At 39.6% G+C, this 14,486-nt stretch overlaps 1 protein-coding gene across 2 annotated transcripts in view; it reads left to right on the top strand.

Moving 5' to 3' along the window:
- Nucleotides 1-14,486, top strand: part of fstl4 (follistatin-like 4) — a 176,199-nt gene that overhangs the window by 126,949 nt on the left and 34,764 nt on the right. For both annotated transcript variants that reach the window (XM_054754114.1, XM_054754113.1), the window contains one exon: nucleotides 3,621-3,741. In XM_054754114.1, the coding sequence (XP_054610089.1) occupies nucleotides 3,621-3,741 (121 nt within the window). The remainder of the gene's footprint in view (nucleotides 1-3,620; nucleotides 3,742-14,486) is intronic.

Raw genomic sequence — 14,486 nt, 5'->3', positions numbered from 1 at the left:
CCCCAAGTTGATGAGGTAAATGTGCTTTGAGGACCTTGAAGGTAGAAAAGCGCTACACAGTCGTCGCTTGCCACTTTTATGGCTTCACTCTATCACGGTTTTTCATAAATAGACTCCTGATTAAAATGTTAAGACCAGCTGAAAAATTGCCATTTTTCAGTACATTTTGCACTGTTGTATTGTGAGGAGGTTCTAAGCAGAGCTTCAACATGCAAAAAGAAGACCTGGGAGTGAGACAAAAAAGCTATTTATTGGAAAGAAGCATTAAAGTGAAATAGGCTGTTCATCAGCTGATCAAACATTTAAGAGCACAGCCTTTAAAAGGCAAAATGTTGGCAAAATGTAGATTAAATGTGATTCACATTGTCATGATCTCTTGATGGCAAAGGCAAAAAAGCTTTCTCTCTTTGAACGCGGTGGGATTGTTGAGCTATATGATTGGCTGTCTGCCAAGACACGGGACCGTGCTTGGCCAAAATAAAAGTTGTTACTGGTGCAGAGTGCAGTCCAATAATCATCGGATGCCACCTTCCAGAGAAGGGTTTTAAGATGAAAAAATATGAAGGTTTGGAATTTGCAAGGAGATCCCACCTGAGTTCTTTTCCACACAGCACAGTGGAGGGTGCGCCATCATAATCCTTCAATGGAACAATGGAACTTCAGGTTGTGCAGGGGCGTCAAACGGCAGCTGGCTAGGTGGAGATGTTGCAGAGGCCATCCCTCATGTCTGAAGGCCCTCGTCTTTGACTTTCGAGGAAAAGGCTTCTTGAGACGTCATCTGTACTTCTGTGTAGAAGGTGTCGGACGTTTCGCTCCTCATCCGAAGAGCTTCGTCAGCACGAAGCTCTTCGGATGAGGAGCGAAACGTCCGACACCTTCTACACAGAAGTACAGATGACGTCTCAAGAAGCCTTTTCCTCGATGGACAACTCCTGTACGACTGAGAGCCTACACAGACTCGTCTTTGACTGGCTTTTTCAACAGGACAACGCTGCGCTTCACAAAGGATTTCTTCCAGAGGAATAAGCTCCTGCATGTTCCCCTCATCTAAATCCAGTAGAGAACATGTTGGGATGGATGGCAAGGGAAGTTTAGAAAAATGGACATCAATTCCAGACAGTGGATGCCCTCCGTGAAGCCATCTTCACCACCTGGAGCAACATTCCCACTAGCCTCCTGGAAACACTGGCATCAAGCATGCCCAAACCCATTTTTCAGCTCATTAACAAGAATAGCACAGCTACTCATTACTCACTCCTTTTTTCTACATTTGATTTCTATTTTGGTTTTGGTTTGGTTTGGTTTGGTTTGGTTTATTTGAACATGAAGGTTACAATGGAATACATCTCATGAATCAATCTTTCACAGTTCCACATGTCCAAAAGGAGTATTTTAGAGGGTTTCAGGGGCTTTTTAAAGCTATGGTCTTAAACTTTTGATCAGCCTATTTCACTTTATTGCTTCTCTGCAATACACTGCTTTTTTGTCTAACTCCCATTTTGTTTTTTTGCATTTTGAAGCTCTGCTTAGAGCCTCCTTAAGATCCAACAGTGTAAAATGTACAATTCTTCACATTTTTCAACCACTCATTGATTCACTCCTCATTTGATCAGGAGTGTATGTTAATTAATAAATCAGCACTGTTTTGTGGTTGACTAGGGCCCATTATCAGTCTAAAAATATGCATTAAAAGTTACGTATTTTTGTCCAAAATCAGTATTGCCCAACGTGTGGCCCATGGCCAGGGGGCCATTTGCGTGCTGCAGCTGTTTTTGTCATGGCCCTCAGCACATTCCAAAATTATAATAAAGCAGGAAAACTAAAAACACAACAGCAAATATGGAAGAAAAGAGCAGACATTTTACGATAATAACGCCAAATATTCAGGAAATAAAGTTATAATGACAAGAGATAAAAGTGATCACTTTCAGAGAAAAAAAGTCATAATTTCACAAGAATGAAGTTGTAATATTTTGAGAGGAAAATATTTTAGAAGCAAGTCAAAACATTGAAGAAAAAAGGTTTTCAAAAGTCATGATATTGTGAGAAAAAACAAAACAAAGAATAAATGTGCAATTAGTTTGGAAAAAATGTCCTAAAAATACGGCTCAAAATATTTTGGGATAAAGTCATAAAATTATGAGAAAAAACATTCAAAACAATAAAGTAGCATATCTACATACATATTACAAAATATGAAATATCAAAGTGACCACTCACGTTTGATTTTTCAGTATGCGGCCTAAATGACGCATTTTTAAGCATAAAAATGGCTAACTGAAGTAAAATACAAATATAAGGCATTCAGAAGACCTATTCAAAGACGTTGTGATGATATGTATTATTTTAGACTGGTCACTAGGTGTCAGTAATGTTACTGTAATGTTGGGTAAGACACACGCCGGAGCAACAGGCTTTTTGTGCAGCTTTGAATCATCACACAACAGGCACAATGATACCTAACACCCACACCAAGATAAAACTCAACTCTGAACCCTCGACCTCACTTCCTGTTTTCACACCCGGTAACATATTTACAACACACACAAACACAGGTCTTATTTTTGTCTTATTTTCTCTTATTATGTCTACTATATTGGGTAGTAGGAGTGTAAAGGTGACTAAAAGGGTGTCACTTAATGTCTAGAGGGTTCTAACAATGTTAAAAAGTGTATTTAGAAAGTGGTAAACAGGTTTTCTGTCTTATATGTCTTATTTTCTCTTTGTATGTCTACTATATTAGTCAACAGGAGTGTAAAGGTCACTATTGGGGTGTTATTTCATGTCTGGAGAGCTCTAATAATGTTTTTAAAAAACTTATGTAGAAGGTGGTAAACAGGTTTGCTATAATGTCTTGTTTTCTCTTATTATGTCTAATATATTGGGTAATAGAAGTGTAAAGGTGACTATAGGGGTGTTATTTCATGTCTAGAGGGCTCTAATAGTGTTATTCAGAAGGTGGTACATGGGTTTTTTATGCTCTAACTCCCAAAATATTCAATTTATAAATAAGGAATCCTACTTTGCACAAATTCACTTATCATGATCGAGTCTGGAACCAATTAACCACCATAAACAAGGAATTACTGTACAAGTAAAAGTCTGTTTACTATAGTCGACGGGTGTACGAAAAGGAATAACTGCTGTGTGCAGTCATAAAAATGCTGCAATGTCAAAAAACATGAACAGTTCATACTTGTCAACCTTTGCATTTCAAAGTAAAGGACAAAGAAGGGTGAAATCTGGGAGTTTCCTTGGGAGGGAAATTGGTGGGGTGACAGGTATGTAACAGCTGTGGCTGTAGGTGACCTTCTGATATTGTTTTTATCCACTCCACAAAATGGCATTTGAGGTATGATGAGCGCTCAGCATCCAGCAGCTTGATCTGAGCTCTGCATGCACTTTAAAATGTTGCTAACCAGCTGTTGATGTGAAGGTCGTGCATATTACGCTATTATTACAACATTGGTTCTCTTCCTGAGTGGAGTACAATATGTGGCCATGTGGTCAGAGTTACGTTCTACTTGCTGCCTTCTCACTCCAAGTCATTAGTAAAGCCTCGGTCCAACTAATTTAGTTTTGCCGCATAAAGGAGATAATTCCTTGTATGTCTGCGACAGATCTCCATGAAGGAGCACTTGGATGACGGTCTGTTGCAGTGCACCATGCGGGACCTGCTGCGCTACGACGACTACAACAACGATGGACACCTCAGCCTGCACGAGTTCTACACCGCTTTCCGTGAGTCTCATATTTCTCACCATCTCCATGTTTGTGTTTGTCATCACCTCCATCTTTAAGAACACCCATACTTTCTCTCAGGTTGGAAAAATGTCTGTTCCAAAAAATAGCAGTTGTTCCTTTTGTAATTATCTCCAACAAATCAACAGGTGGCGCCAATAAGGAGCCCGAAGAAAGTCATTTCTGGAAAAGGCACTGAACAATGACTGATCCAATGACCAATGGATTCTCTCTCTCTCTCTCTCTCTCTCTCTCTCTCTCTCTCTCTCTCTCTCTCTCTCTCTCTCTCTATATATATATATATATATATATATATATATATATATATATACCCTTAGCAGCAACAACTGCAATCAAGTCTTTGTGATAACTTGCAATGAGTCTCTTACAGCGCTGTGGAGGAATTTTGGTCCACTCATCTTTGCAGAATTGTTGTCATTCAGCCACATTGGAGGCTTTTCCAGCATAAAGTGCCTTTTGAAGGTCATGTCACAGCATCTCAATAGGATTCAGGTCAGGACTTTTACTTGGTCACTACAAAGTCTTCATTTTGTTTTTCCTTCAGCCATTCAGAGGTGGACTTGCTGGTGTGTTTTGGATCATTGTCCTGCTGCAGAACCAAAGTTGGTTTCAGCTTGAGGTCACCAACAGATGGCCCGACATTCTCCTTCAGGATTTTTTGGTAGACAGCAGAATTCATGGTTCCATTTATCACAACAAGTCTTCCAGGTCCTGAAGCAGCAAAACAGCCCCAGACCATCACACTACCACCACCATATTTGTACTGTTGGTATTATTTTTCTGAAATGTGGTGTTACTTTTACGCCAGATGTAATGAGACACACACCTTCCAAAAAGTTAAACTTTTGTCTCGTCAGACCACAGTGCATTTTCCCAAAGGTCTTCGGGATCATCAAGATGTTTTCAGGCAAAATTGAGACCTGCCTTAATGTTCTTTTTGTTCAGCAGTGGTTTTGGTCTTGGAACTCTGCCATGCAGGCCGTTTTTGCCCAGTGTCTTTCTTATGGTGGAGTCATGAACACTGACCTTAACTGAGGCAAGTGAGGCCTGCAGTTCTTTGGATGTTGTTGTGGGGTCTTTTGTGACCTCTTGGATGAGTCGCCGCTGCGCTCTTGGGGTCATTTTGGTTGGCCGGCCACTTTTGGGAAGGTTCGCCACTGTTCCATGTTTTCGTCATTTATGGAAAATGGCTCTCACTGTGGTTGTCTGGAGTCCCAATGCTTTAGAAATGGCTTTGTAACCTTTTCCAGACTGATAGATCTCAGTTACTTTCTTTTTGGGAGGAGGCAACAGGGGGAGCAATCACTTCTTCACGCAGGGCCATGTAGGGTTGGATTTTTTTTTTTTTTAATTCATTTAAAAACTGCATTTGTGTTCAGTTGTGTTGTCATTGACTAATATTTAAAGTTGGTTGATGATCTGAAACATTAAAGTATGACAAACATGCAAAGACATAAGAAATCAGGGAGGTGGCTAACACTTTTTCTGTACACCACTGTATAAATATATTTATGTCTATTTGAAGTTGTTAAATACCTAACGTAATTATTGTTGTTAAAATGTACGGTGGTGATGAAAAATCTGGGTTTTCCGTCTATGCGCTAAAAACATCGGAATTCTCACCAAACTCTTTCCAAAAAGTGACTTATGAAGGACATATTGTTCAAAATATATGGCTATTAAAAATCTGCATATTTACACGCAAAACAACTTTAAATGTAATTAGACAAGAACATCAACGCAAAGTTGGTTTGTCATTTTCATATAAGATCCAGAAGGATCCGGTTTTCATCCGGTTTGAGCTAAAAGCACCTCATAAATGGCCCCTAGTTTGCTTATTTGCTGTTCCTAAAAAGCAGAGTAAATGACGTCCGCTAAAGTGATAATGTCAGCAGTCATTAGGACATAAAAGACATAAAAGCTTCCCAGCTTTAGTCCACCATCATTGCAAGTGGGAGGTGCCATGGCAACACCCTGCGACTCAAACGAGCCTCCAAAAAAAAAAAAAAAAGGATGAGCGAATGCGGCGCTGGAACGCGGCCAGCCCGTGAAGCTCCATTAATTCCAGCCGCTAATTTAGCTTCCTAATGGCTGCTTGTTGTATCGTTTGGTCACGCACCTCTCACCCTGCCTGATCTTTACGCACATGCTAGTTCAAGGCCGAGTCACGTACGTCGCCGTGTTTGATGTCCAACCAGGAGGGGGCGGGACAGTTAAAAGACGCTGGTGATAGTATGATGCTCAAGGTTAACTGCTGGGCAACATCAAGTCATTACCCCGGAATGTAAACGAGCATCATGAGTGTGTTTTCCGGCCAGGGACAGTCCAGGAAGCAGCCAGGAGTCACAGGTGTGTTTACCAGACTGGTAATGGAGGATACTGGAAGCTAGATGCTGAATAATTGACCAAAATCATGTGAGAAAGTGGTCTCATCTCAGCCCAAAATAGAAATAATGACTGTCACGGAAGGCATTAGGCCTGCTGATACTTTTTACAATGTTGAGCTGATTTTCTTAATGATATTCTACTAATGTCTTAAAGCAAGGTGTCCAAAGGGCCACATCGTCCGAGGGCCATCTTGTGAAAAATGAAAGGATGCCACTTTGATATTTTGTAATATACTACGAAGTTATATACAGTATATTTCAAGAAAAAACTGCATCTCAGCTTTGTCATATGGGTGAAAAAGCATATTATTAATCTCAACTTCACTCTTTGCTCTTTTTTCTGAATTTTTCCTGTTCCTTTTTTTAAATTTCCAATCATTTAAACTAAATATGTAAATATTTTTTGTAAGTTTCCTTCTTGTATTATTATGACGAGGCATGCTCTGATTTCCGTGAAACAGCACGTGATCGGCATATGCCGATACATGCCTTTCAACGCTGATCACAAAAGCCCATCACCAGTGGCTCGTACTATTGCAGCCTGCAGCCCTTAGCAGGCTTCTCCTGCACACTTTCCTTTCCTTCCTTCCTCCTTCCTTTCCTTCACACTGCGCAGGTGTGCCAAACCCCAAACAATCATGTTTGCCGTGTGGGACTTACCTGTCGTTTGTGAGTGTGACATAAATTTGACATCCTGAAAAACACAAAAAACATCTCGTCGGGGTAGCACGTTAAAATTAAAATTTAATTTAAAATAAAAAATTGTAAAATTTTATTTAATACAAAATTACCATACAGAGTATGGTGAGTTTTCGAGGCTCACAATGTGATCATCAGTCAAACGGCAGCTAATGTAGCCAAAACGCTGGACAACACTCACCCGTATGTGCGTGACAGTCAGATGTCTACAACAAATAACCCAAAAAATAATTGATGACCAGCCTCTCTCAGTGGTGGAAGACACCAGCTTCACCGACTACTGTCTCACTTGGAACCCACCTATGTGCTACCTGGAAGTCCTGCTAGAGCTCCACCAATGTACTCTCATATCCAAAGTCTCTTTAAAGAAGGCGTCTCATCCTCTACAAGTTTCACGAGTGATATCGAGTGATGTCTTATATTTTTGCATGTTTGTCACACTTAATGTTTCAGATCATCAAATAAATGTTAATATTAGTCAATAACAACACAACTGAACACAAAATGCAGTTTTTAAATGAAACCAAACCTACATGGCCCTGTGTGAAAAAGTGATTAAAAACATAACTTATGTTAAAACATAACTTAACTGAGATAAATGGAGATCTATCATGTGGAAAGGTTAAAAATCCATTTTTAAAGTTTTGGGAGTCCAGCGAACCACAGAGAGAGCCATTATCCACAAATGACGAAAACATGGAACAGTGGCGAACCTTCCCAAAAGTGGCCGGCCAACCAAAATGACCCCAAGAGCCCAGTGACGACTCATCCAAGAGGTCACAAAAGACCCCACAACAACTTCCAAAGAACAGGCCTCACTTGGCTCACTTAAGGTCAGTGTTCATGACTCCACCGTAAGAAAGACACTGGGCAAAAACAGCCTGCATGGCAGAGTTCCAAGACCAAAACCACTGCTGAACAAAAAGAACATTAAGGCTCGTGTCAATTTTGCCAGAAAACATCTTGATGATTCCCAAGACCTTTGGGAAAATACTGACGAGACAAAAGTTGAACTTTCGGAAAGTGTGTGTCCCATTAGATCTGGCCTAAAAGTAATGCCGCATTTCAGAAAAAGAACATCATACCAACAGTAAAATGTGGTGGTGGTAGTGTGATGGTCTGGGGCTGTTTTGCTGCTTCAGGACCTGGAAGACTTGCTGTGATAAATGGAACCATGAATTCTGTTGTCTACCAAAACATCCTGAAGGAGAATGTCTGGCCATCTGTTGGTGACCTCAAGCTGAAACCAACTTGGGTTCTGCAGCAGGACAATGATCCAAAACACACCAGCAAGTCCACCTCTGAAAGACTGAAGCAAAAACAAAATGAAGACTTTGGAGTGGCCTAGTCCAAGTCCTGACCTGAATCCTATTGAGATGCTGTGGCATGACCTTAAAAAGGCGCTTCATGCTGGAAAACCCTCCAATGTGGCTGAATGACAACAATTCTGCAAAGATGTGTGGGCCAAAATCCCTCCACGGCTTAAACGCTTGATTGCAGTTGTTGCTGCTAAGGGGCCCAACCAGTTATTAGGTTTAGGTCCCCCTTATACGGCACCACTGGCCAATGGCACTCATCCATTCATCTATCCATTTTCGATGCCGCTTATCCTAACTAGGGTCACCCGGTATGCTGGAGCCTATCCCAGCTGACTTCCGGTAAGAGGCGGGGTACACCCTGGACTGGTCCAATAGCACTCATCATAAATAAATTGAAAAATTTACACTTAATCTATATGATCGGTATCAGCCAATTTCGTTCATGGATGATCGGTATCGGAAACGGCAGCGTAAAACCCTGATCAGAGCATCCCTAATTATGACTTTATTCTCATAATGTTTTGACTTCATAGTATATACCCATAATATTAGAAACTTTTTCCCAAACCTAATTTACCGAAAATGAAAAATAGTTTTGTTTGTTTCTCATAATACTATGACTTTAAAAAAATATTTTTTCTTTAATATTTCAACTCTATGCTACTAAATTGACATTTTGTAAAATTGTGACTTCTTATGTTATTAGAATACAGCTTTTTTCTTTTAATATTTTGATTTTATTCAAACTACAGCTGTTTTTTTTTCATTTTTGTTGCTGTTCTTTTTGAGATTTTCCAACTATGTCAACTTTTTTTCTTGCAAAATCTTCTTCTCGTAATTATGACATTATTCCAGGGCTGCCAAATGTGCGGCCGTGGGCTGTTTTTTATTGGTCCGTGGCACATTCTGAAAGTCTAATTTTACAAGAAAGCTAAAAAAGAAAAACAGCAACAGCCAAAATGGAAAAATCAGCATTAATTTTCTAGAAGAAATTCAAAATATTAAGAAAAAAAAGTTGTAATCTAACGAGAAAAAAATCATAATTTTATGGGAAAAACAATGCAATATAGTGACTAAAAATAATGTAATTTTAAGTGCATAAGATTGAAATATTAAAGACAAAAGCAGTTTTAAATTTTTTTTAATAATATCAGAAACAAACAAAAAAACTAATAAAGTTATAATTTTTTTATAATTAGGTCGGGGAAAAAGTTATTATATTAAGAGAGTGAAGTCAAATTATTATGAGAATGAAGTCATACTTATGAGAAGTACCTTTACAAGAAGAAGAAAAAACTCAGCAAAAATGGAAACATTTTACTGAAGAAATTCAAAATATTAAGAAATAAAGAAAACCGTATAATTTTATGGGAAAAACAATGCAGTATTGTGAGAAGAAATCATGTCATTTAAAGTGCATAAGGTTGAAATGTGAAAAGATTTGCAAGAAGAAAACAAACCAGCAGAAATGGAAAAAACAGCTGGAAAAAACAGCTGTCATTTTACGAGTATAAAGTCATAAATAAGAAAAAATGTCGCCATATTATGAGCATAAACTCATAATATTGTGAGGTAAAATAATGTCATTTTAATAGCATAGAGTTGAAAGGTTAAATGAAAATATATATTTTTTAAAGTCAGAATATTATGAGAAAATCTAAATAAAGTGGTAATTTTTGGAAAATTTGGTTGGGGAAAACTTAATAATAATATTATGGGAAACATGTCATAATATGGAAGAAAATTTGCAAAGATTTTGTAAGAGGAAAGTTAAATATTTGGAACATAAACAAAACAGCCAAAATGGGAAAAAAACAGCAAAGAGTGAAGTTGATATTAATAACAGGCTTTTCCACCTATATGACAAAGCTGAGATGCACTTTTAAAAATATATACAACTTCTTAGCATATCTACATATGTTGCTTTACAAAATATCAAAGTGGCAAAGTCGCATCCTTTCATTTGTCACGATGTGGCCCTGGCTGGACAAACCTTTGGACTCCCCTGCTTTATTCCCATAACATTTTGACTTTATTCTCGTAACTTTTTTTCAACCTGATTTCCCAAAAATGACTGTTTTATTTGTTGTTTTGTTACCTTCTTATGATTATTCAACTTCAAACAAATAACATCCTTTTTCTTCAGTATTTCAACTTTATGCTGCTAAAATGGCGCTTTTTTCCTCATAATATGATGTTATTTTTGCAAAATTATGACCTTTTCTCATTTTTTACATTTTTTTGAGTTGTTTTTTAAATTAAATTATGCTTTTAGAATGCGCCACGGGCCACGCTTTGGACAACCCTGACGTTTCGCCTCATCCGAGCAGTTTCACGCTGTTGTGGTGCAAAACGGCAGTCGTTGACTGAGACGTTGGCTGGCAGTGGTCGTTTTGCACCACAAGAGTCAAACGTCTTCTAAGACAACCTGAACAGTCCAGTTGCGATCCGTTCAATTCCCCGACAAAGAAGGCGTGGGTTAAAAAGTGGCAAGATGATGATTGTCATGTTTGGCTGGGATGTTTGCTTGCTAATGACTGCAGGTTGCTGTTCCTCTTCCAAGTTTGTTATTCTTCTATGTGCATCATACAAGTCTCATGTAGTGTGCCACTTTTTCCACAACTTTCCCTGCCAAGCGGATAATTAGGATGGATCTACTTTTTCCAGAGCTCCCATTGTTCTCCCGACTTCCCGCAACTTCGTTTCTTCTTCTCCTCGCCTGCTTGTTTACGGTGTTAACGCTGGAATTACGCCGGGGAAGCCGAGCCAGTCAGTCGTCGCAGGGCCACTCGGCACATTTGACTAATGAATCCAGAGAGGGGAGCGGCGTGGGGGAGGGGCGGGAGGAGGCTGAGGGTGGCGGATTGGAGTGGAAAATGGAGAGGAGCTTTGAAAAAGTATTGGGACAGTTGCAGAGAGTGGAGAATCAGAGTTGGTGTCACTCCAGCTTCCACTCTGCACTCTCCACAGTCAAAGAGAAAAAGTCACTACTAATACCACAGCTTAACCAGTGGTTATCCAAGAGGAGATTGAGGGCAGCATGAACGACAACTAATGCACCTCTTTCACTGCACGGTAGCTACATGGCTGGTACTATTGGTCTCGCTTCCTTTTCAAAACAGAACTGACACTGCAAATTCTATGCTAGATGAGATTGAGGGCACCACTAATGTCTACTAATGTCTTTTTTCACTGCACGGTAGCTACACAGCTCACCACGGTTTTACTAGTGGTTTGTTTTCCCATTCAAAACAGTATTATTTTATCCTAGATGAGAATGAGGGCGCCACTCATGTCTACTAAAATCCCTTTTTTCACTGCATGGTAGCTACACAGCTCACTAGAGCTTTATTACTGGGTTGTTTCTCCTTTCAGGACAGTATTATTTTATCCTAGATGAGAATGAGGGCACCACTAACGCCTACTAATGTCTCTTTTTCACTTCATAGTAGCTACACAACTCACCACGGCTTTAGTAGTGGTCTGTTTTCCCTTTCAAAACAGTATTATTTGATCCTAGATGAGACTGAGGGCACCACTTACGTCTCCTAAAGCCCTTTTTCACTGCATGGTAACTACACAGCTCACTAGATCTTTTTAGTGGTTTGTTTTGCCTTTTCAGGACAGCATTATTTTATCCTAGATGACAATGAGGTCACAACTAACGCCGACTAATGCCCCCTTTTCACTGCATGGTAGCCACACAGCTCACTCGGGCTTTACTAGTGATCTGTTCCCCCTTCAAAGCAGCATTATTTCATCATATAAGAGACTGAGGGCAGAACTTGTGACTACTAATTCCCATTTTTACTGAACGGTAGCTACACAGCTCATCACAATTTTACTAGTGGTCTTTTTTTCTCTTTCAGAACAGCAATATTTTTTGCAAGATGAGACTGAGGGCAACACTAGTGACAACTAATGCCCATTTTTCATTGCATGGCAGCGACAGTGATCACCGGAGCTTTGCTAGTCATCTGTTTTCCCTTCCAAGACAGTATTGTTTTATACTACAGGCCAACAGTATTATTTCATCATAAAAGAGACTGAGGGCTGCACTGGTGACTACTAATTCACATTGTTTACTGCACTGTAGATACACAGCTCACTATGTTTTTACTAGCGGTCTGTTTTTCCTTTCAAAACAGTATTTATTATCTTATCCTAGATGAGACTGAGGGCACCACTCATGTCAAATAATGTCCCGTTTTCACTCCACATTAGCTACACAGCTCACTAGAGCTTTACTAGTGGTGTGTTTTCTCTTTCCTAGCAGTATTATGCTAGATGAGACTGAGGGCACCAATAGTGATTATTAATGGCTATACTTGTGGTCTAGTTGTCTTCAAAACATTGCTAACCCGTCACATGTTATCAATGTAGTGTTGTAAAGGCAGCGTTTGTATTTGAAGGTGCACAATAGCGTCTGTCTTGCGGTCATCCGGCAGTTTGCTGGAGAGACAACAGCCAGGGATGCTGGGCCGGTCGTCATGGCAACTGTCTGTTTAATATCTGAATCATTTATGTAGTGCAACACTTATTCGCCAAAGCAGGGGGAGGAAGAGGGATGTAAAGACAAGTTGCTGTACAGGAAGTGCATGATCAAAAATTAGGGGTTCTCACGCTGTTGAGCTCCCACCCACCATCCCCAGTCTACCCCCCCAAGAGTGCATACATACAAGTAGATGGAGCGCTGGCGTCTTTACGTAAAGGGAGAAATGAGCACCGGCGAGTTAGAAAGAAGCAATCATTTCCAGCCGAGGCTGAATGAAGAAACACAAGCGCGAAGCTCGGAGGCCATCAATTTGTTTTATAGCAGCAATACACTTATTGTGCAGCCTCCCTGCACCAACACTGGATTTATACACTACAAGGCGGAGAGTGGACCTCAGAGAGAGGAGGGTGACTTTACTCCGCCTCGCTGGAAAGGTGATGCTGAATCACGCGTGGTAGAGGTTATTGATTGAGCTGCAAAATAAACTCACTCAATGAACACGGCCTTCTTGTAAGTCAGCTAAGGTGCAAAATTAAGGTGCAAAAATGAGTTTTCATTGACAGGTATTGATGTTACAATGTGGTTACAATATGTCCTCAAATACTTTGATGCCAAGTCTCAAATAATAGTCCATTTAAAATGAGTGTGTCCAGAGTCAAGTCCGGAGGCCTTTTGCAGCCCGCGGCTGTTTTTTAATTGGCCCAAAACACATTCTATCAATAGAATTCAACAAGAAAAACAGCATAAATGGAAAAATGGAATGGGAAAGAGCGGAAAAAGCAGTCATTTTACAAGAATAAAATGAGACTCTGAAGAGAAAAAAGTTGTAATCGAACAAAATAATATGAGGAAAAATAACGTCATTTTAGTAGCATAAAGTTGAAATATGATCTTACTTTTAAAGATGAAATTTCATAAACAAGCAAAACAATGAATAAAAGTAACATAAGATAAGACACGCCAAAGTTATAGAAAAAGTTATGATGTTACGGGAATAAAGTCCTAATATTACGAGAAAAAAATTTACGAGTCGGAATGGTTGGAAGATTTTAAGTAAAACAACAGCAGAAATGGAAAAAAAGCAGCTGTAATTTTGCAAGAATGAAGTCAAGATACACAGAAAAGTTGTATTGTAACGAGAAACAAAGGTCACAATTTTACGTGAATAAGCTTGCAATATCATGAGGAAAAATAATGTTATTTAAGTAGCATAAAGTTGAAATATTAACGAAACAATTTGTATTTTTTAAAAGTCGTAACATGAGAACAAAAGAAAAGCAGCAAAGGTAGCAGAATTGGAAGTCACAATGCAAGAATGACGATGAATTTGAAGTCTAACTGGGTTTTTAGTTGAGAGGACTCATCATGGAACTCAAATTGAGACTCATCTTGACAGACCAAAGTGATTCATATCTGCTTGGACGTGATCTACTTGAAGACAAATTGCTTTTGATGTTCTTCTGTAAGCGATACCCAGTGATCCTCACACACACACACACACACACACAAGTGAGTGAGTGCCATGGTGTAAAATCATCGTGATGACCTCCCAGCGGCGCCACGCTTTCTGTACTACAAATCTCTCCATATTTCTCATTATGAGACCTGAGTAATCCCAACCAAACTCGCTCCTGCTCCTCGCCTTTCATTTCCGCCCCGACTTTACATGAGTAATTAGGCGCAGACATGCAAATCCATGCTGGAGCTTGGGAGGCTTTGCTTTGACCTGGTAGCCTTTCTCTCTGCAGCCTTCTTATCTTTAATATTCCCACCTTAGCCTTGATTCACAGACAATTCACATTCACCCGTGAATCACACCCACTT

The sequence above is a fragment of the Dunckerocampus dactyliophorus genome, chromosome 16 (assembly GCF_027744805.1).
Source record: "Dunckerocampus dactyliophorus isolate RoL2022-P2 chromosome 16, RoL_Ddac_1.1, whole genome shotgun sequence".
In the NCBI taxonomy this organism is placed as follows: domain Eukaryota; kingdom Metazoa; phylum Chordata; class Actinopteri; order Syngnathiformes; family Syngnathidae; genus Dunckerocampus; species Dunckerocampus dactyliophorus.
Note: the sequence above shows the minus strand (reverse complement) of the source record. Positions and strands in the feature narration are given on the sequence as shown.